Source organism: Charadrius vociferus, unplaced genomic scaffold (genome assembly GCF_000708025.1).
Source record: "Charadrius vociferus isolate BGI_N301 unplaced genomic scaffold, ASM70802v2 scaffold15, whole genome shotgun sequence".
Lineage (NCBI taxonomy): Eukaryota > Metazoa > Chordata > Aves > Charadriiformes > Charadriidae > Charadrius > Charadrius vociferus.
In genome coordinates, this window is record NW_009650064.1 from 6682419 (window position 1) to 6706109 (window position 23691).

General features: G+C 39.1%; 2 protein-coding genes across 2 annotated transcripts in view; both read left to right on the forward strand.

Moving 5' to 3' along the window:
* The window catches only part of RAD54B (RAD54 homolog B (S. cerevisiae)), a 68734-nt gene that overhangs the window by 19314 nt on the left and 25729 nt on the right, over positions 1–23691 (forward strand). Inside the window, exon 3 of the mRNA XM_009891847.1 lies at positions 22102–22300. Within this exon, the coding sequence (XP_009890149.1) occupies positions 22102–22300 (199 nt within the window). The remainder of the gene's footprint in view (positions 1–22101; positions 22301–23691) is intronic.
* FSBP (fibrinogen silencer binding protein) lies at positions 475–5649 on the forward strand. The gene is given in 2 exon segments (XM_009891846.1): positions 475–845; positions 5124–5649. Coding segments are annotated over 2 exon segments (897 nt in total).

A 23691-nucleotide genomic window follows, 5' to 3' on the forward strand; every position in this document is an offset into this window, starting at 1 on the left:
GGGAGGAGGGGGGAAGGAAGGGGGGGGAGCGACACGGGACCGTCGTTACATGTAAAATCATCTCGAGCGCGGTTTCAGTCTGAGATACGTGTGAGAGAGCTAGGGAGATGTGTCAGAGCTTGTTACTCCGGCTAAATTAGGTAATTTTTAGCTGGGTAACGTGCTAATCTTTAAACCTTTATGTTTTTAAATCCTGCGTGTGTCTGGTCTCTTCATACAAAAGTGCGTTTTGCTTGTTTCTTCTCGACTTCTTCAGTCTGAAGCCTTATGTAGGTCAGGCTTGGCTTAAGCAGATTTCCTGAACCTGCGTCAGCTTAAGCTGAAGGAATTTTAATAAACCCTCCCTTGTAGGCGTGGGCCTAAATGAGACTAGCCTAGTTAAGCCTGATCTTTTTCTGTTTGTGAAAAAGAGCTGAGCAGAGCTAGGGACTGCATGGTGGCTTCAGAAACGGCTTCCTTAATTCAAAGATAACAATGGTTGGGAAGGCCAGATCTTCTAATTTTACCTTATCTGAAAAGCTCGATTTGCTAAAACTCGTGAAGCCGTACGTTAAAATTCTCGAGGAACATACCAATAAGCATTCTGTAATAGTGGAAAAAAACAAATGCTGGGATATCATAGCTGATAACTACAATGCCATCGGAGTAGATCGCCCTCCTCGTACTGCACAGGGCCTGCGCACGCTGTACAAGAGGCTCAAAGAATATGCCAAACAGGAGCTATTGCAGCAAAAGGAGACTCACTCAGATTGTAAAAGCAGCATTTCCGAGCCAACCAAGAAAGTTGTGGAGATGATTCCACAGATTTCCAATGTGTGTTTAAGAGACAGGAGCGGTGTTCAAAGGTGAGACGATTCTTTTTATTTTGTTACTGAATGAAAATTATGGCGCCTCCTATCTACTCTGTAACGCTTTGCTTGTGTTCAGGCTCCTAAAGGAAATGTTTATCAGAGAAAATCCCCAAATGGGGAACAATGACAAAATAATATTGCTTTTGTTTTATGGGAAGCTTTATGGTGACTTAGCACTGCGTTCATTTTTTTCAGCTCTCTTTCAAAGCCTGTTTCAGAGTCTTTGTCATACTCTGGAAAGTGAGGGTTAAGAGAGAATCAAAGAGAAATAGTAGCTCCAATCTCCACCCCTCCCCTACCTTTTAATAGGCAGATTATTCAAACACTGGCAAAGTGATGGCTATTCTCCTCCATTTAAGGTAATACTGCAGTCATTTTGCAACATATGGAACTATTACCAGTTTATATAAGATTTTTAATAAAGTTAGTTCACAGAGCTAAGAAACCTTACTCCTACACCTTTTTTTCCTCTCGTTTACTTTGACGTTTGCATGTTATGATTTAACTGATCCCAATCCTTTAAAAAAAAAAATATTGACTCCCCACACCACGGTGCCTTTGTGAGTGCAAATGTTTTTTTAAATTATACTTTTCTAGCATTGACGGTGGTTCTCTGAAACTGGAGCAAAGCTAATTGCAGTCTAAACTCCGAGCAGTTCTATATCTTATGTTAGGTAGTTTAAATACAGGGAGAAACTGAGAGGTACAACACTAGAAGTTTTCTTTTTTTGTAGGATTTTTTTTTTTTTTTTACTGCTCAGTAAAGTGAGACACACTGTCTAGATTTGAGCCAGACATAATACAGGCAGGCAGCATGCAGGCTTTCTCCCACAGCTGGCTAATGCCCCTCATATCTGACTTGCAACACTCTGCTGGTTCTGTATTGGTCCTTGAGGGATCAGAAAATGCCTGGGTCAGGTTTTGGTTCCTCCAGATACAAAAACTAAGCTAGGGAGGAGGGGGAAAAAAAAGTCAAGTAACTCCGCAGCAACCTTGAGAAAGCTCTGATTTTTCTTATTTTCCCAAGCAGATTAATGGGAAGCGAACTTTCCGTATTTTAATCAGATATACTGATAGTCGGTGCAGCAGCGTAACACTCTAAGAAAAGCTGGCATGCGCACACACGCTGAATTGGATTCATGGTGCCACTGGTTGAGCTGAATGGTAACAATTGTCTAAATCCCAATGTGCCAGATGCTCTAAAAATATGCTGTTGTGGGTCCTTTGCGTAAAGAAGTCTGAAGCAACTGGGCTGTGCTGCTGCTCCTGGTGAATGCCCCTGGAGGAACTGTTCCAAAGAATTCTCTGGAACAAAACGAGGCTTTTAATTGCACTAATAAAGGTTGCAGTGTCTTGACTACCAAGTTTTGTAAGGAGGAAAAAAAAAAATAGTGTGAGAACTTTGGTTTGTAGATCGGCTTATAAAAAGCACTGACGCTTTTTTGTGAATGATTAAGAGCTAATGAACTCCATAGTTTGTCTCCTAAAATTTAAACATTTTTTGCAGTCCCTTATGGGTCTGGGAACATTGACTTGATTACTGCGTGCCCCAAATGGTTGTTCATAGGAACAGCCAATACGATGTGTGCTGAAGGAAAAGAATATCATTGAAAAGATTATTTTTTTTTCCCCTGCCCAAATACATCATTATTTGATAGTTCTAATTTTACCTCTGAGTTGCATTTTACCCTAATTTTCAAAACTCTATATTGGGTTTTAACTCACCAGGATATGGCTTAGGTTTTGTAGGAGGGAAATACAACTTAAAATGAATCCAAATTCTTAATCGCACCTTTAAGCAATTTCTAGCTCGCTGTGATTAAACAAAACCTGGTGAATCATGGGTGCCTGCAGGGTTATAAACACCATCCCCCAATTGTGGTAACTGTTGTTTGTCTTTCTTTCAGTCAAGTTGTCAGAAACAACATTAGTAACCACCATACGGGCGGCTCTTTTGTTTCTCAATTCCTTCTTTCTCTCTTTGCTGTCTAATTGTTTTCCTCTTTAGAGACTGACTCTAAGGAGGGGGGAAAAAAAATAGCAGCACCTCGTCAGAGTTACCTGAAGATTCGGTGATTTTCTAGTTCAGTGTGGATTATGCTTTAAAAGATGGATTTCTCAGTGTTTGGAGGCTCTAGTCTATGTTAGACTAAATCGTACCTACCTTTCTTCTCTTTAACCTCTCTCACTTTCTCTTTCTGCTTTTTCTCTGTTTCCTTTTGTCAGAATGACCTGCTTCTCCTGCTGGTTGTTTCCACTTTTCTCAGGCTAGAAGCTGGCTGGGAGCCAGCAAATAAGAAGGAGGGAAGCTGTATTAGAAGCTGCGGTTGTGAAGAGGGGGAAACCCAGAATTACAGTCAGCACTGGGGAAAACAAGTGAAAATTTGTGTGCAGGATAATGCTTCCGATGCTCAATGAGAGGAGTAAAAGGAATGTGAGAAAGAGGTATATAGGAAAAAGTGAAGCTTTGTGGCATGAGGAGGAGGGAGTAAGGTGATGTAATTGTTACTCTATAGGCAGCTCAGGTAACAGTCAATAGAATTAAGATTATCCTGGCGTTTTCTTTGGGGAATAAATGAAAGGTCTATTTTCAATACATCTTTCAGCTGGACCTTTTTGTTGTTTTGGTTTTTCTTTTTCTAAATAAATCTTTAGTTAAAATAGTTTGGGTGGTTGACAGGATTGATCTTTGGAAAATATAGTGCTCTGACCCTGTTGAATGTTTTACTTCATGCTTTTATTCTAGAAGATGCACTTTTGTGTAAATGGATGGCAGGCTAGATCAGGGTCCTTTGGAAATTGCAATCATGACTGCTGATTTCTTTTAAACCAAGAGTTTTGAAGACCATGGGAGATGCAGAAGAGATGATCATGCCACCTTTTGATTAAGGAGTTACTGCATTTATGTGAGAAGTAGGATGTACAAATTAAATTTCTCCTTTGTGTACCCACATCTATTGCTAACCAGGACAGTGTTTTAATAATCAGATAGTGTTTCTCAATTTGTGAATTGTAGGGCTCAAAAGGAGTTTAAAAAGTGTAAACAAACACCTCCCACCCCCTATTTTAATAGACAGCAACTCAAGTCCTCCAGGCTTGGGGAGCACTGTGAATGTTCCATTAATCATGGATACACTCGCTGCCTTTAGCTGCTAGCAGCAGCTGAGTTCTTCAAGGGTTGGGGAATGTCTCCTACCTGCAACCACCAGTTGGTTATAGCCTCTGTTTTAGACAGTCAGGGCGATGATGATGCACTGTCTTCGTTATCAGTGCCAAGTTAATATATTCCTGTTCCCATGTTACTCTATACTGCCTTTGCAGTCATGCTGAAAGTATTCTTTGTAGATCTGTACTGTAAAATAGATCAAGAAGCTGATCTGGCTTAAAAAAGCATTACCTGAATAAAGGAGTGATGTGCAGAAGTGTAGGGTTTCAAACACAGCTGATGGTAGAGAAGTGGCAGGAACAGCTTGAGCCACTATTACCATCAAAGCCAGTGTAATGTCAAATCACGATTTGAGGTGCTGCTGACTCAGGGGTTTACACAAAGACAGATGAGTCAGGTGGGTGTTGTATTTTCAAAAAGAAATGCACAGAACTATAGGCTGTTCTTAATGGAAACACTTTTATGTCTTCTCTTGAAACTTCAGAAAAATATTGAGATCACCTAATCAAAGAGAAGGAGCAAGGATTAGTTTGGTTCCCTAATCCACTGGCAGGGTCATCATTTGGTTCTGGTTTCTTCTCCCAAGGCTCTGCGTAATTTTTTCAGTGATTGTTTTACGTTAAAAAAAACCCAAATACTTGGGTATACAATTCAGAAGTGGGTAACACATTAGAACAGGAGGAGACAAATAAGTTTGGAAGATGGAAATGTTTCTGCCACAGTCCACTCAATCTAAATTTATGCCCCTTTAAAATCATGTTATATATTATATAAACCCTTTCCTCTGTCACTTGCATCACTGTTGCTTTGGTTTTATTCTCATTTGTCACTAGTACCCCTTCTTGCTTTGCTGGTGTCAGAAGAAGGGCCTACCAGGGTAGTTCTCTGTCAGCTATACTGCCTTTATAGCGATCGAATCTGAGTAAGACAGGGCTCTATACGTGTGGTGGAAAGGAGGAGGGGTACAGGTGGTGTTCATGTAATGAAGTAGAGTCCCAGGCATAGATAGCAGAGTAGTATTTCAAATGAAGCTTTGGTTACTTACAGCTACGCCTTTTAAAAAAAGTTTTTAATGGATTATTTAAATATGATTTTGTGTGTTCTAGTGCTAGTATCGATAAAGAAACAATTGCTGCTACCAGTTCACCACAGGCAATGTTGGATCACCATCCTGCGACAGTCATGATGGAGTTGCAATCGTAAGAGGATGTCAAACCTCCTCCTTCTTTGATTATAGACTCACAGCAAAATGAGAACTTAGAACAAGAGGAAGAACACCAGCTGGTGCATATTATGGAAAGGTCTCCTTCAACATCAGTATCGTCAGTTGATATGAGAGTGATGATGTCTCCCTCTCCTGTACCAAGAAGAGATGAGTTTTTTAGGCTTGAGGTTGGAGAACGCTTTAGACCAATGTGTGGGTATGACCCACAGATGTTACAAATGCTGAAAGAAGAGCATCAAATAATATTAGAAAATCAAAGAAAAATTGGTCTTTATGTCCAAGAAAAAAGGGATGGTTTGAAAAGAAAGCAGCAACTGGAAGAAGAACTGTTGCGAACAAAAATCAAAGTAGAGAAGCTGAAGGCAATACGACTACGCCGTGATCTGCCAGAATACAGCAATATCTAAATATTTTATTACTTCTGTCATATTATTTGAAATACTTCATAATAAATGCTTCTGCCCTAGCAAAATTGTTCCTTCTTTTAATATGGATGGATCAAAATCTGGGCTTGAGAGATGAAAGCATATTTTCCATGTTGTTGTTTATGTACCTTAAAACAATACCTTTTATGGATTTGAATGCACCAACTCTTCTGGTCTGAAGTATAATCAAATCCTGTATATTTAAGTGTTTAGGCTGATAAAAATCTGAACTTTTAAAATATTTCCACTTACCTCTGTTAGAGTTCTGAGGAGCTAATGGAAATTTAGCTCAGGTCTTTTAAAAAATTTTGACCATATGCATTATTTTTTCAAATAATTACCTATCCTTTAATATCTTATTGAAGTTACAAATTAATAAATACATATGAAAAGGAGGAATAACAGGATATGTTTAAATGTCTTATTCTTTTCAAGTTGGTAAATCTTATGACAGTGGTGAGATTTTGCTGATATATCAGCTTGGAAAACAAAATTACTGGATTGTTATATTTTTTTAATGTTCAGTAGACAGTCAAATAAATGTACATCTTTTAAAAAGTTAATACTTTTAATTGTTTCCAGTGGAGGAGTGTTTCCATAGGACATTATCAAAATAGAGACAATGAATGCAACGCTTGGTTTTTAAAACTGCATGCATGTGTAATTTGTGTGTACAGTTACCATGATCGTATATTCAGTTATAGTAATTATACTGGTGATCAACCACAAAAATATCTAATTTCCTCATTTGCATGCATAATTACTACAGTGCATGTGCAACCGAGACAGTTGCAGGTGCCTTTGCTCAATATCACTATGACTATAAGCTACCAAAATCAAATGGTTTCTGTATGTAAGTAACATGTGACTTGAAATCAACAGAAGATTCTTTGTTATTCTGGGTACCTTTTATAAATGCTGTTGTTCTGGTCTTTCAATTAGTTTCAAATAAAAAGCCCAAAATGAAAAAGAAATTGATTGTTCTGTCTGTCCTAGTAGCAGCCGTTTCCTCTGCAGTTACGATCAACGTTCATAACTGGAAGAAAAATACCTGGAAAGCATACGTCCCAGATGATTCATTTCTTCATAATTCTTGGTCTCCTGCCTGTTATGAATGGATCCACAACTGCCTTAGACCTCTGGCTTCTTATTCCCCATAACAATACTTTCTCCTTCCTCTAACCTTTAGCACAAGAAAAGGAAATTAAGTACAGCATCAAGGAAAAAGAGAAAACAAAAGAGATGTGATTCCTCCTGTGCCCCCCATCTCAGAGGGCCCCAACAACAAAAAGAACAAAAGCAATAGGAAGGAGAATATTTCTTCCTACGGCTGCTTGTAACTGTCTCTTCTGTCACCACTGTTTTCCCAAATTTGCGTCTTTCTCCATTCCCACAGAACCTCAGCTTGTGAGCATGGGGCGCTGGTCTGCACCAGCAGACTCTGAATGAGGTAAGCCTCGCACCTCCTTGTCGGTCTTCTGAGTGAATCAGTTTACCATTGTACAGGGATGAATGCTTATAAAAAACTGAAGGCTGGGAGCATGTAAGTTTAATTGAGAGGCTAGCGGAGCTTAAAGAATTGTAATTAAAATTTTATGGTAGTGATATGAGAGAAATAATCTTGACTGGCAGTACCTAGGATAACTTTAACAGGTTACAGGTGGAAAGAGCAAGTCCTCTGTTTATAAACTGAGGAAAAATACAGACAGTGAAAACAGATGTCGTCAATATGGAATTCCCCAATACTTTTCCAGTTGTTTTCTAAAGAAGAGTGCACTGTAAGCATTTGTTCCGTTGGGAATTTTTGTATGTGCTGAAAATGATGATGCCTGAATAAGTGGCCTCTGTTTCTGTGCAGTCCTTGGCTTTATGCTGTATTTTTCAGTTCAAGGACATCGATCTGTTTTTGTATAGCTGGAAGCTCTTCAATGAGATACTCATGGTCCCGAGTTTACAAGAGTCTATATATTGGCTTTAATAAATAAATAAGGATTTTATTTGTTCTACTTTGCCATCTGAAATGTGGCTTCTCAGAAATGGGAAACAGCACTAAATTGTCTGCTCTCTTCTTAATTTGGAAATGCTTGATCTTGTCGTTTCAGTTGAAAATCAGAATTCTGGTTTCCAGTGTCAAGGAATTAATTTCTCTTTGTTGTTTCTGTCCTTACATGTTATGCAAATGAACAAGTTTTTGATAGTTCAGAAAATAATTCTGGTATGGCTCATCGTCTTGCAGTGGTTTTGAATTACAGTTACTCTTCTGTTGGCCACCAAAATGCTCTAGAGACTTTAGAATATTTTCTATTGAATTCTCCATTCTTCTTGAGCTAGAGGAAGAGGTGACCTCCAGGGTTGTTATTGGCACGGTATTTTTATTTCGAGGACTACCGCCAGAGGAATTTCCAGTCTTTGAAAGTTTGCAGTCCTTTCTGAACTGAAAGACAAAGTAGTTGCAAAAATAGGACTTTGGGTAGATCAAGGTCTCCTTTGTATTCTTGATATTGGAAGGGGAGGGATGCAAATGAGTAAAGAAATGATAAAATATACCAGCCTGGTCAGAACTGTCTCCTGACAGTCCGTGTTCTCCTGTGTTTTGTTGTTCTGTCTTTGTCTCACTTCTTAGTGGAAATCTTTGTCTCATTTCTTAGTGGAAAGCCTTTCATTCTTATCTGCAGGCAGCACCTCTAGTTCAGAGATCTCTCCCGTTTCTTGTTTCCTTTGTTCTCAGTTGTGTTTCTTTTTGGTTTGGGGGAAGCTTGGGGTGGGGGGAGAAATCTCTTGAGTCCCCGTGTAGCTTGCTTGTTTCTATACCAGTGACATGATATTTATCTCCTTTCACTACAGAAATGTTGCCTCCTTCAGTGACATTATATTACTCCGTCAGTGCAATATGGTGCTGACTGCATGTTATACCTCTCCATGCTGGTGGATCTGCATGTCTTTCTCACCCCACATCTGCTTTACAGTATCAGGTTATCTGTCTGAGTCAGACTTCTCACTTCTCAGTGCCTGTTCCTGTTTTTTTTTCCATGTATTCCTAATGTGGGTACATGCACCACAGCTGTGGCTAGTCCTTCTGGACCTTGAAGTGCTATGAATTTTTACTGTTCCAGCAAATGGTATTTCATTAGGATGTGTGAAAGGGATGGTAGGAAGCATTTCCCTCTTTCACCCCCATTCTTAAACTCTTATTCCCTTCGCTACATCTGGCAGTGCCATTCCCTGTCTGCGTGTTTTTAATGTACATAGTACAAGCAGAGTAATTTTAGGCAAGGACAAATTTCCACCATATGTTCATGTCCTTCTACTAAAATAACTGAAATAAATGGGCTCCAGGAGTAATTTAATTCCCAACATCTAATGGATTTATGTTTAAGATTAGAGTAAAAAACTGTAACTGTGGTAACTTTGTGATAATTGTGATAGCATCTAGTGTAACTTCATCTATCTGAGTAATTGTCTAAGGATCAGTCTATAATTTTGTCATCTGCTCCCTAATTATCTTGCTTTTTTGTCCCTTCCCACTTTCCCCCATAAGTTTTCGACTCCTGTGGAGTTGTCTTGGTTGATGTACTTGCCTTAGATCAGAATTGTTATCGGGTAAAAATGGTAGTAGAGAGATGTACTCCAAGACCAGGAGAGATTAGCTATAAGTAATCTTGCTTGTCATACACCTGTTTTCTAACATCATCCACATCACTAGCCAATTCTTTTATTTAATTTATATTCCTACACATTTATCTGGCTTGGGATTCCCCCCCTGGATGAAAATGCATAGACTGGGGCTTGCATGTGATCTTCATTGGGCGGACTTTGTGTCCACTGGATTTCCAATAGGCAAAGCCATTAAGTTGCTTATAATTATGACTGAGTTGTTCTCAGTTGGAGGAGCAATGGGGAATTGTGGTATGCACGCTGGCTGGCTAGACTCTCTTTTAAAATTTCTTGTATCTTATTTTAAAGTGCTTTGGAATGGTTCCATATGAATTTTAACTTCGGTAAAATCATAAAAAGGTTATTCATGAAGATGATAAAGTGCTGTTTTCCTAGCATGTTGATTACTTTTCTATTTTGCACATGAAAATAAAGAGAAGCCTTTTAAAAAGAATGCCTTTTACCATTTTTCAAGGTTTTAAAATACATGAAATGTAGCTTCTCAGTGTGTATTCCTAACAAGTCATGCTTTTATCCTGTTTTTAAATATCCAGGTCTTAAATAATTTGGAAAATCTAATTTTCTAAGTCTTAGATTTGGAAAAAAAAAAAAAAAGTGTGCTGTTTACAGTAGCTAAACCAGTAGTTTGTTAGCTGGGTGTGTAGCACATGAGAAAATTTCAGTCATTCTATGACCTGTGTTTCCATGTTTTATCTCTGCTAAAAATGAAAGTGTTCACCTTGATGTCGGCCAAGTTGCCTGTGTAGTAATGGTTGCTCTTAAATGGCATTCAATGAGTCTGGGCAAAGTTTCCTCTATAATAAAGATACAATTCCCTGAAGTTTTACTGAAGACAAGCTAAAAAAATTAGTCTCTGTGAATTCTTTCATGTAAACCCTACAGTTGTTCAGTGCTAAAGTATTTGAAAACGTCGCTTGTGATTTGTGCGTAAGAGGGGGTTGGAGAACCCAAGGAAAGCTCAGCCCGTCTGTGGGCATTGACGCTCTCCACTGCCCCTGCCTCTCTTCCGTGCTGTGGGATTTCATACTATTTATCCTGGTGATTACACAGAACGATTTGTTGATGTATCCGAACATCTCTGAGTGAACGTTAACACCTTGTTTGACTCCGTGTTATTCGCACAAGAAGAATATCATATCATTTTCGTTGAATACTTAATCAGCAGTTACTCCACATGATTTATGACTTCTGTTTGCTGTTTAGCAAAACCTCAGACTTGAAAAATCCTACTTAATTTTTTGTGTTTTATGTATGCAAATCGAATTTTTAAAAAAAGCAATTGTTTCCTGGCTATTTCCTCTTAGCTCTCAATTTTCATGTATAGTTAGCGTAATCACAATAATAAGCATAACTTAACATATGTCAGCTAAAAAATAATTTGTCTGGATTATGGTACCCCTCCATACTCATCTGATGTCAAGACCCAGTTTGGTTAAGGCTCAGTCATTTTTTATACAGTATTCTGTGTGTTGCCATTTGTTTACTTGATATGTCTTTGTATGATCCATGTCTGTATTGCTAATGCTTTCTCAAAAATGTCTGTTTTTAAAGTTCAGAACTTTCTGCTTGCTTGAAATAAGTAAATCAATTTATAAATTACTGTTTTTTTTTTTCCTTTTAATTTAACAGTGAAACAATAGGACAAAATGTTTATCTTGTTTGGGGATGGGGAGGAGGGAATTTGGACTGCCTGTGGTTAGTTACTACAATGTTATTTGTTTCCTCTATTGTGTCAGATAAAATCTGTTGCAGTAGTCTCGAGTCGTATCTATTATTAATCACTGAAGATGTCATGTGAAAGAAAGTAATTTATCATAACTCTGCAGCACTTTGCAGGTAAATTTTACTTAGCCCATTTTTCGATACTGTTAAGAATACTGTTCTGTGAAGTCTAGAAACGTTTGTGCAGCATGTACCAAAAATACAGAAGTAAAATTGGCTATGTGTGACATTACTATTGCTGCTGATACATTCTCTATCATAATATGGCATTCACTTAGGGGTGCAACTGTAAGGCAAACCCCATCATTTTTGACTTGTAAACCCTACAAGTTTCACCCAGGTGATGTTTGCGTTGTTTTGTATTGTAAGGACGCGTTGGCCATAGGTTGTATGTCATGATGGACTTCCAGGCGACATTGGTAGCATCAACTGTCAGTTTGGCCAAACTACTTTACCTGGGTTACCTCCTCTCAGGCTATAATGTGTGTGTTCTGGTATGTATTTGTGTTTGTTTATGTCTTTTTGAAGTAGCTCAGCTTTTTTTCTGTGAACCAGATTGATGGGAGAATACGCTGGTTTGGGAGTATTGAATTTTTATTATCTTCCCTTTGTAGTGTTCTAGTTTCTCTGTGCTTTTGAAAAAGTACTTGAAATTTGGCACCAAGCTGGTCTTTATCCATTCCTATAGAACCTCACTCAAGTTTCCCCAATTCATAAGTCATTGGCAAACACAGAATTTGGTCATTTTCAGCAAAAGTTCTTTATACTTTAGATACAGTCCCGAATTGAATTATTTGAAGAACCTGTCCAACGTGGGCACATTGCACTGTTGAGTGGAGAATCATGATTTCTCAGCTGTGAGCACCTTGAAGGAAAGCAAGCAAATGTATTCCTAGTTTTGCTGCTGGCTGGCCAGGCAGCCTCAGTGAAAAAGCCACTTTGTTTAGATCCAGAGACAGTGACAGATGACAGCGAGGATCTCGAGCACAACTGCCCTTCTTTCAGGGTGGTAAGGATTTAAAAGCTCTTTACTATACAGCTGGATAGGTAATGGCGCAGCTCTTTTGGGAAAAGTTCAAGACCAGCAAAAGCCTGGAAGATACATCTTGTAGCTCTGTGATTCAGAGTACCGCATAGTTTGTGCACAGGTGAGGGCTGAATTAAGCTTGTTTAGGGAATTTAGCCATTGTTGTTTGTTAGAATTATTTCTGAAGAGGTTTGGGTGTGGAGCTGTATGTGCTAATTTACTATAGTTGAGTTTTGAAAATACACGATTCCTAAGTCAGCTTCCAAGATGGCACTAAAGAGGTTTTTCAACAGTCCAGAAGTTACATATATTTTGAGAGTTTCAGGTACTTTAGCTCTGAAGATATAGTGGCCATCTATAAAGATTTTTTGCAGATGAAATATAGTAGAAATAAATTTGATCTGTTTTTAAATTTCATCCTTCTCTGTTGGGTATGTACATGTACATATGTACGTACACACGCACACATACATACCCCATGAGATGCGGATACAGTAAGTTGACAAGAAGAGCTGTGCATGCTGCAGAGGCTTTCAAGCAACATCAAGAGTGAAAGAAGTCCCTTGGGAATAGCAATTGGACCCAGTCTGCTGATGGAAAGCTGCCACATCTCCATGTCTTCTGGCATTTCCTTATATAAGTGGTCAGCTCAGGACCAAAAATAGGCAGGGTTGACACAAAGTAGATTCTGTTAAAGGCATCCTGAATTTACAGCCCCCTCCATGGAATCATCTTATTAATTTGCATTAGAATTTCTGTGCAATTTAAGTTGTTTTATATTTTCTTACATCCAGAATCAGCAAAGGCAGCACAGCAAGCATCACTTACCTCCACAAGGATGAATTTCTCCTCTTCCCTCCTTCCTCATCTTCCCTGTTCCAGCTTTGCTTTCCTAGTAAGAATTACAACTAGAGCTCTAGGTTTTTGTGCTTGGGCCATAAATATTACTTTTCTGCTTGGACTACTGAATGGATTACATTGATGTACATCGAAGTTATGTAACTTGATTTGGAGAGATTACTCCTTCCCTTTCCAACTATTTCGTCAGCCACTCTGCAAGTAATCATTGCTGCATAACACATGAAAATACTCAAAAATATGACTCATCCTTTGTGTGCCTCTTTCCAGGATAATGTCATAAATTTTAAACAGTCCTGTTTAAATAATTTAGGATAGCAATATATTGTGTTTTGTGCTTATGACAGTGGGCATAAGTTTTATTGATTATTTTTATTTTAAGGACTCTATTATAATCCAGGAAAATCAAAGATGGCCATTAACAAACACAAACAGTACATTAAAATGTTTTTCTTTCCAATACGTGCTAACACAGATGTTATTATGAAGGATACGTAATCTTAATAAATCCCTTTCTGGCTGTTTGCTGTTTGTTAGAGATCTAAAAGTCTTTGCATTTTAGGAACAGAGATTTTGTACAGCACAGAAATATAGTTTTATTTTTAATGAAAAACAGTGGAAGTAATAGCAAATGCTTAAGAGATTGCCAAACTATATATTTTCAAAGTACCACATATGGATTTAGCTATGTACCTTCCATTAACATTTAAACACAAAAGGATACATACTTACATCTGTGCAAGCTGATTCAAACATTGACTGCTCTTTCAGATTAGCCTGCAATTGTGTAATAGTCTAATAACTCTTTTAGTAATTTGGATTTTTTTGTAATTTAAATATTTGGATTTTTTCTGCTTATATCCCATTTAGACTATCATTTATTGCAATAACATTCAATATTTACAGAACCCAAGTATAGATGTTGCTTTCTGTCATGACTTTTGCATTTATTTTTTGAAGTAAAAGAGCCTTTACTTGACAAATAAATCAAAACAACTTTCGGTGTGGATGGCAACATTAAGAAGTGTAGTAAACAGTCAACTTGGATGGCATTTTACCAGTTCCAATGTTTTACTGAGCTGATCTGGCTCGCTGCACCGAACAATGCCTGCAGCCTTTCAGAATCCTCAATGATGCTGTTTTTTCCTTTGATAATAGGACTTGCACATCTATTTCTGTGGGCTTGACAGAAGCTTTCAGCTTAGTTCATTAAATTTTTACAGCGGAAGCTGGAGTCAGTTGGATTTTTAGACAGTTGAGAGGTTTACGAAGAATAGTTTTCTACCATGGAGCTATAATTTTGAAACTATATGCTCTCCATCCTCCCTTCTCTGCAGCTGATAACCCTAAAAGGTAAATGTTTCATTAAATGGTGCTGAGATGATTGTTCCTACTTGTTCAGATTAAGTCCATGTACTATCTCTATTGTATATTTTGTTCCTTTGTTCCTTTGTTCCTAATCATCATTGTTCCTACTTGTTCAGATTAAGTCCATGTACTATCTCTATTGTATATGGAAGGTTCCTATTTGAAAGGAAAATCAAGGTTACAAACACAAGTACCCCAAAACTTGCAAATACGTACAACCTGAATTCAGCCTGCTCATGCTGTTGGGTATAGTAATTAATTACGTGATTATGGATTATATTTTTGTGGACTTCCTTGCCAATTTCAGTTCACAGAATGGACTGTGTCCACTTAGCGATCTACCATTCAGTATTTTCTTTCCACCTCTTTGTTCAGTTATGGACTTATGCCTTGTTTTCAGCACACTAGTCAAACTACTTTGAATTAATTAGCTAATGTTTTTTTTTTTTTCCTCTGGTGCCCATCATGATAGTATCTGAGTGCTTCACAGATGTAATTACATTGACAACATCCTTGTGAGATAAGAGGTTGGTATAATCTCCACTTTCTAGGAGATAATGCAGGAGTTGAGGCACAGAGAGAATAAAACCGAAAAGCCCCGTTATTACTGAAGGTTCAGACTGAATCAGGTAGGACTGCATTATCTCAGTGCTTTAGTGTACCGTACAGTTAATCTTTCCAAACCACAACTTCCATTTGCACCTGTGAGTGTTCACTATTACTACAAATGAGACCGAATCACAAGTCAGGCACTGGAACAAAGGCTTAAAGCTGAAAAGTTTGGGTTAAATGACTTTCCTTACACCACAGAGGACCTCTGGAAGACATGCAGGTAAAATCCCGTTCTCTAAGGCACCATTCACCTTATCTAACGACGAGAGTGGGCGCTCTGTCCTTGCAGTCTCAGCCTCCTTCATCACACAGCCCTTCTGCAGTTTGCAACAAAGCAGCCGAGGGATGGCGGAGGCAGCAGCAGCCCCTTTTCTCCTGCCTCTGCCGAGCAGCTCCCTTCTCTGCCCTGAACCCGCAAGAGGTTCCGCGGCAATGTAGTGCAGCATGTTTTCTGTAAAGACTTTATCATTAATGCATAGGCACAATGGGGCAGATCAGGTCACCGGAACAGTGTTATTTTTCACATCTCCAAACTTTGCTCGACTTCACCACCTTAAAACTATTTGCTTAGTGGAAGCTGGGGTTTGGGGTGCAGGGTGGGGGTGTGACCTAGTTTTGTATCATGGGGTTGTAGATGTTAATCTTTTGGCTTTTAGAGCAAATTAACGTTTCTAAACAGATTATTCCATATAATTTGATGTTTTCATCTATGTAAGACAGGCAAGGTTGAAACTCTTATCTTTACCCTTTGGGATAATAAAGTGAATGACTGCATTAGGAGGTCACTGAATTCAGCGTAGACCATTAATATAGTGGCATATAGTGTTTTGCCCAGTGAGTTTTGCATGTGTTTGCTGACAGCAAAAAACTGAAAGACTGAAAATTTTTCAGGTTGAAGAGCAGAAAGTACCAAAGGGACTTGGGGGAAAACAGTAAGATGATCCATGCTTTAGCTCCTGCTTTGCCTTCACCGACTTGTCCCCTAGAACTTATTTGCCTAATTCTGGATCCTCCACCAGTCCTAAACTCAGAATTGATTTGGGTTTGTCTCACAGGGTACGATCAATCAAATGGATCCAGTTCAAAAGCTTAATTGCCTCCATCTCTTATTTGCACCTAAACCTCCCCTTGTTGTCCTCCCCCCACCCTACCCACATGGAAAGCAGCTGCTGAATCCCATTCTGTATAATTATATGGAACAGTGTAACAATTGTAGCAGTTCTATGTTGTCTACCTTTGAGACTACCTTGGTAGGCTTGAAATTTGAAATAGGGAAAAAGTTGAGCTAGAAGGATGGGGGAAGAGGAGTGGGCCCTGTTTACCAGGAGGTTGGGTTGCTCTGAGTGCCCTTCTGGGCTCACCTGCTTGACGTCTTATGTTGCAATGCCATGCTGTCCCTAGCTAGTTACTTCCACTCTCACTTTTCACTTTTTTTTCCCCCTGTCACTGTCTAATCAGCTCCTGTTCTCATTTCTTCCTCTCAAGTCTTCTCTTGATTTCCCTTGGTGGCTTCCAGCCATGTGTTTTTTAGTGAACTTTGAATTTTGAGATGACAGAGATGAGGGGCAGAAAATCCTGCTCAGAAAATCCCAACTCTCTGCTGCTTGACTCATACTGGACTCCAGTCCCGGTCTGCCCCATCCCTTGTCCTAAAATAATCTCTTGTCTTCCTAGTCTTTTTACTCCCTGCTTAGTTTCTAGACTTTCCCTGATGTGCACTGATTACAGCTCTGACTTACGGTCTTTTACCCAGTTGTCAGTTTTCCACCAGTTTAACATCAGCCTTCCTTCCTAGTGGTAGTCTTTCTTTCAGGCTCCTTTTCCCAAATTCCCAAATTCCTTGTAACTGGTCCTTGTCCCCTCTGCCATCTTTCACTGGTTCGTGTCAAGAGGGGAGATGATGTCTCTCCTAAGGAGAGAGACCAGGAGAAATTCCCCGCTGCCATGGTTGGAAGAGACCCAGCTTTGGTCTGAGCAGTGAGAGCTGTGACTACAGAGAAAGCTATTCTCAGCCTCAGTTAGAGCATGTCCAGTGTGTAATCCTCAGGAAATTAAGCTGCAGAGAATGTGCAAACTGCATTTATTTCCAAGAGCTTTTAGCTTTCAGGAATGGAAAAAGTTTTGCCCCAGCCAAAAGAAAAAAGGAGCGTTATATTCTCCCCGGATTTTTAGATTCTTCTCCAGAGTTTTGAGTTATTAGAGCTTATACAAGGAGTAATAGTTTGTTGTGACTAAACCTGTATTAATCTGTGATTTTTGTTCTCATAAACAGTGATTTTACTTTCACTGAAATTTTTTATGGACATTGTGTGTGCGTGTAGATACGCGTGCTTAAACTGAGGCAGCTTACATGGAGGATGTCAGATGGACTGATGAAGGCCTGGCAAAGTTATCAGCTATGTAAAGCAAGATCTCCTAATGGAGATCCCCGTGGTAATCCACATTCAGCAATCAAGAGGCTAGTTTGATTGGAGTTTCAGATGAAAGCTATGCATGTAAAGTGACTTTGACACAGATGTTTACAAATATTAAAATATATTTGGTCATTTGCATTTTTGTTTAAAAATAATTTTGGATGTAAAACAATGATGTGTTTTTCAAAGAAAATATTCCTGCTTGAAATATCAGTCTTTAGGTGAGTTTGCTAATGATGCTGATGTGTGCAAGACAAATCAGATATTATACATTTTCTGTTTAAAAGAAGTGTACAAAGCACTCTATTGTAATCAAGTGACTCTGAAATGTAATCCCAGCTGTCATTGATTCCTATGATTTTAGGGCAAGTTAGCTCAACTCTTGCTGGTTGTGCTCCTCATAAAAGTCTCATAGAAGTGCTGTAGAGAGGAGTTATTACATGGGTTTCCATCTTCGAGGCACACTAATATACATTTACATGTTGGTTTAGTATTAAGTTTATCATTAGACTGAAATTGCTTTGCAAATGAAGGATAATGCTATCTGTGTCTTCTGTTTCTTTAAATATTCCTGGGATATCTTAGGAATGTTTGACATACAGATCTTTCATATGGAACAAGACATTTAACTGCTATGTACACATCTGTTCTCTAAATTCTATGAATTAATTTGATTAAGGAACTTTTTGATTGCTTCCTTTACTCAGAAGATGGAGGTGACGCGGCTCTGCGGAGCAGATTGGTGGCACACGTGCGGAGTGGCTGCAGAGGCTGCAGCAGAGCACTGCCATCCAGGTTTGGTTGCGATTCATTCAGAGCCCGAATCTCCTTTTACCTCAGTCCAGATTTTTGGCTCTGCCTACCTCGTTTTAATTCCGTAGCACCATAGAGCGCAACTTGAATCAAAGCTGTCTTCTTTAAATTACAATTTTTGCATTTCAACAATGCTTTTTATTTAGCAGATTCAGAGCAGTTGAGGGAAAACTCTCCATCGTTCCGTACACGCTTACAACGTGGAAGTTCAGGTATGGAGGTGTTGGGTAGCTTGACAGGTCCCGTGGTCTCAAAATCGCCCCAACCTAACAGCGGCTGCCAGAGAAAAAAGGGGCAGCCTCCCAGTCTCCTTGTTCTGCACCGCACGTATCCCTCCCCTGTACTGACTGTAGCTGCTGCTGGGGTTCGTTGAGCTGGCTTGCCTGCAGCTGGTGGATGGGAAGCAGAGGGAAGGAAAGGTGAGCTGGTGGGCTTTGGCAGCAGCCTGCCTGCCTGCCGCCCGCCCGTGGGGTTAAGCCATCCATTAAGCCACACCTCAGGCCGAGGTGTCTGGTGCCCTGCTCACTGGAGCATGCCGCGCTCCTTACGGCAACACCTATTTACAGTGCTGCAAGCTACAGTGTATTGTCTACTGGAAATGCACGTCTGAGTTACCTTGTGTAGTCTTTCGTAATGCGGCCGCTTTCTTGGTGCATTGGGAGTAACCTGACGCGCTTAATCAATGCATTTTCTGTAAATCCTGCTCATCAGAAACTGGTTAAACTAGTTTGCCATTGGAATGCTCCCCGTCCCCTCTCCTGGAGCCTGTCCCGCTTTCTGTAAATCATCACCTTCCTGAGGCTGCTGAAACTTTTCCTCATATCAACTAGGCTATGGTTTGTGTCTTGAAACTTAAGCCTTTGCTTTCTCAACTAGAGAGAAAGCTTTTATTTTGTGGAAGCTTTTTGAAGCCTTATTAGCCACATCGTTAAAGTTCCCAAGCCCTTCATTCTGGGAGGAAAGACACATCACTCGTTAGAGTTTCTTCATGGTTAGAGAAACCAGGCTGGGCAGTTTGCTATTTGGGAGAGAAATGAGTGGACATGATTTCCTGATCTTTAACTACGGTGTACGCGTAGTTCCTGTTACTTATTATTTTTAGTCTAAACTGATTAACAGCAGGGCTCGGAATTTCCAACTGCAGTTTATCTTCCAGGGTCTCAGCAAACCCAGCTCTATTTAAGATACTGTCTACAGTCAGTGAGCAGCAAGGGTTTTACGGTTGAAACCATTGCTCTCTGTACCCCTGTATCAAACACTGAACTTAGTCCCTCTGCGTACCATACCAGTCTTCTTTCAGTTTCTGAAAAGTTTCTGGCACTGTATTTACTTAATTTGGATATTCTGCTATTGCAGTGGGGTAAATCTTTGAAGTCAAGTAGGTGTGATGCTGAATAGAAACAAAAATGGCAAGATAACAAGCAGGTTGAATGCAAGTACCTGATCAGCACTGTTATTGCACAGGTTTAGGTTATCTATTCAAGGAAATTGTATGGAAGATAATCTTGAGAGGATGTAATTATTTTTACATAAAAATGTTTAATTTTTTAAAAAAGACAAATACCTTAACACTTTTATCTGAAACTCTACTGTAGTTAGAGGTAAAAGGAGAATATTTTTACGTAGCATAGAAACAAATCATTGTTGGATATTTTTATAAACAGAAATTATGATAATTCAGAAGACAAATTGAGGGAAGAAATCTGAGCATTGCAGAGGCTGTTATTTTTCAGTTTTCCCATAGGAACTTGTAGTATTATACGGAATACTGATGCCCAGTTTGCTCACTGGGGCAGGTTGCTTTAGAAATCCTTTTTGGCAAAAGTCACTATTACAAAATGCTAGCATCTTCCGTCCCTGTGCCTAAATTATTGGGTTTATTATTTTAAATGAAGTAGGGATAAGAAGAGTTTGAAGAATTGTTATTGATCTGAAAGTTAATCTACGGCTGATTCAGATACTACCATGCAGGACTCCCTGAGTAAAAGAGCAATGACCATAAAACAGATCTCAGGGGTCACCAAACTCATGTGGGAGGTCAGTGGAGGACACAAGGAGTTGGTCATTTGTTTATGATGGCCATTCTTCAAGAGAGAAGAAGGTGGTTCTGCAATGAAATCTCCAGTTCTTGCAGTAACAGTTACTTAAAATCTTAATACAAGGAAAGAAGTTGCTGATTAAACAAAGAGTTTAATCAGTTTGAAAAGCAAAGAGAAAACAATCTTGTATTTATCTTGTTGAATCAGTTGACAATGAGAAACTCAATATAGAATTAAATTAGTCTTTTGTATTTTTAGCAATGTATGGGGTTTCTCTCTTCCCCCCCCTCCCCTAAGCTCCTTGAAATCTTATCACTTGTGATTACTGAAGATCCAATAGAGCTCTTGTACCTTTTGCAAAACTGCAAGGATTTATTCTGGCTCTCTGGCTCATTTCCCAGGTTTCATCTACAAAGAATCCCCTGCTTCTTAAAAAGAGATGCTCTGTTCCATTTTCTCCCCCTTCTGTGATGTGCCAGCGTTCAGTAGCTGCTCTGTTGCCCCTTGGAGATGAGGGGGGCATCTGTCATACGAAACACTACAGATGTTGGCTAATGCCCTGCAGAAACATCCATCTATGGGAAATCCTATCTACGTTACGCGCTGTGTTAGCGTAGAGTTCTATACGGACAATAAAACTTTTAGAGAGCTTTGGGAAGAAAATTCTATTCCATAAATACAGCATTTTTCATTTCGATGATACCTTTTTAGTAAATGCTAATCTGAAAAATTGCACTTGTTTTAGGCATGTAACTTTTGAGTGTTTCAGAGTTCTAGGAATATGTGGACTTCATGTAGAAGTGATAAAGTTGCCTCTTTATTGGACCATTATTGAGAGCAAGAGTTTACTCTCGCTGCTTCTCCTTTAAATACCAGCACACTTGGAAATTTTGGAAAGGTTAGTCTGTGGCATAAGCACTTTTTGTAAAACATTTGTATAGCATTGAATCCCAGATGGAATCAAAGGAGCAAACCGATTTAAGCCTTTAACCAGCATGCAAGGATATTTTAATGAAAATTAGTCTGATTCTCCCTTTGAAGCTGTGCATGTGCTGAAAAGGAATGCTACAGATATTCCTTGAGGTAATGCTGGGGACTTCTCTACCATTACTCTTGTCAGATTGATAACTCTTGAAAGCACGTGTTTATTTTTAATCGATATTATAATCCACTGCTGTCTGTTCTATTGATTAACCTTATTGACCTAAATATTTCCTATTAATATTTACATTTGTGACACTTATAATTAGGTAAATGCTGACAAATCTAAATCAGTCTAAGCCTACTGACAACATCTGAGTTGCTGCAAACTCAAGACATGGTCTGTTTCAAGATTTGCACAATTACTTATTTTTAAAGGGTATAAGGAAAGCTGTTGAAGAAATCTTTTGCATTATTACAGTTATGGTTATGCTGCCATTTAGTACTAATGACTTCAGCCTCAGATCTGGTTACTGGCCTCCTTTGCTCCCTTTCCTGAGTTTGGTGTTCCTGTCCTTGCTTCCAGCACATTGCCCAGCACTGTTTCACCAGGACCCTGTTTTCATTTTCTCCTATTCTTGTTTCCCTTTTGTTTTTTTTCCCAGCCTTTCCTTTTATCCTTTTTCCACTCTCATAGTCTTGTATGTCAAATCAGGAGCTTGCTTATTAATGTACCAAGTAATGTGTTTTTCCTGAGAGTGCATACTTTCCAAAAACAATTTAATGGTTCCTATTTCAGGATGAGTCCGTATGTGCTGTTCTGTCTTGGTCCAAACTTACCATAAGCGGCCCAGGACAGGAAACACACCACTTTGTTTATGTAAGATGAATGCATAGATTGTCCTTGATTTGTTTGAAATGCAAATGACTGTACGATTCATCAAGAGAAACTGAAATACTCTTTGTTATTTTATTTCCCTTTTAGATGCAATGTATTTGCCAGCATCAGGGACAGCAAAGGAAGCAGCAGCTCAGGAGGAACCTGACTGCCTTGCGAAATATTTCAGTGTTGTGTGGTGTAAGGCATCAAAGAAAAAGCACAAGAAGTGGGAAGGCGATGCTGTTCTTATTACAAAAGGAAAGTCAGTCATATTAAAAGATATGGAAGGCAAAGACTTGGAAGAGGTACTGTAGATTTGCATACTTGTGTAAGTGAACACCTGGCTTAAAATTACTGTGCTTTGAATAACAGACACAGCTCTTCACATAATTTGGAGTTCTCCATACCAATGTTGACCACAGGATGAAGAAACAGTAGGTTTTGGGGGTGAGAAGGAGGCGGAAAGAAAACTTTATATTTCTTGTTTATAAGGCAGATGCATGGGGGAGGCTGGGGCAGGCTGAATAACGTTATTCACAGAAACACCAAATGCTAGTCGAAGGAGAGGATCTGGAAATGACTGGCTGCACTAATTCAGCAGAGATGCCAAATGAGGGATGAGTAGTTGATTTTGGTTGCTCACATAATGCATTGGAGAAGGTGTTAGAATTAGGGGAAGATATACACTTAAGTTTCTTGTAGGTGTTCCAGTCAGTAGTATGGCAACCAGGAATGTCAGAGGTTGGATCTGTACTTTTCAGCCAGTCAAACAGCTAAAAATATTATCTTTGTCGGAAAGACAAGCAAACAGAATCATTTTCCAGCCCAGCCAAAGTCAACTGTGTAGCAATTTTTAGTCTTGTAGTTTTAGCAGCAGCTGCTACTGTAAGACACAGTTTGGGTTGATATCAGAGTTAAAAATAAGACTTGCAAACTATAGGCTGCAGTCAACTTGAAGCAGTCATTTTTTACTGAAAGAAAAGCAAGAATTACTTTGCTAACTGAGCCAAAGATATTTTGTAAGGCAGTAGGATTGGACGATGTTGCTACAAAACATAATTTGATTAATTTTAGGGCTGAGATGGCTTCTCTGCTCTTTTGTTACAATCATGACATTGTGAGCCTTGTTAGGACCAGGCAGTTTTGCGTTGCAAATCAGCCTGTGACTTAGAAGTTAATTAGCATTTATTTATAGCAAAGCAATATATGTACAGACTTGCTTGTTTTTGAAAAAGGCAGAGAGAAAGAAAGTAATGCCTGGAATGCTTCAGCCACCACCCTGTTGTTCTTGTGGTTTTTTTTCAAGTCCTGTCTTCTTGAATTAGCAGAAAACACAATAGAAAAATGAATATTCTGGGTTTTCACTGGTAAAAGTCTTTCTGCTGTGTTTGATGGTGTCAGGGAGCACAATGACACCAATGTCATTGGTGCTAGCTTGCCCATTCAAAGTTGCTTTCAATGCTCGTTTTTTTCACAGAAAATAATACGTTGACCAATTTAAGCAGTGTAAGTTTTAAATTTCTGCAATTACTCTCCAAGCCCACTGAGTGAGAAGGAAAGGTCTGGTAGCGGTGCTTACCTCCAAAATTGCATTTAATACTAGGAACTTTACAGTGGATGTGAATAAGCATCCAGGATTATTATTTTTAAATGGGAAGAAAAGGGCAAAGGAAGATTTTTTAAATTTTTTTTTAC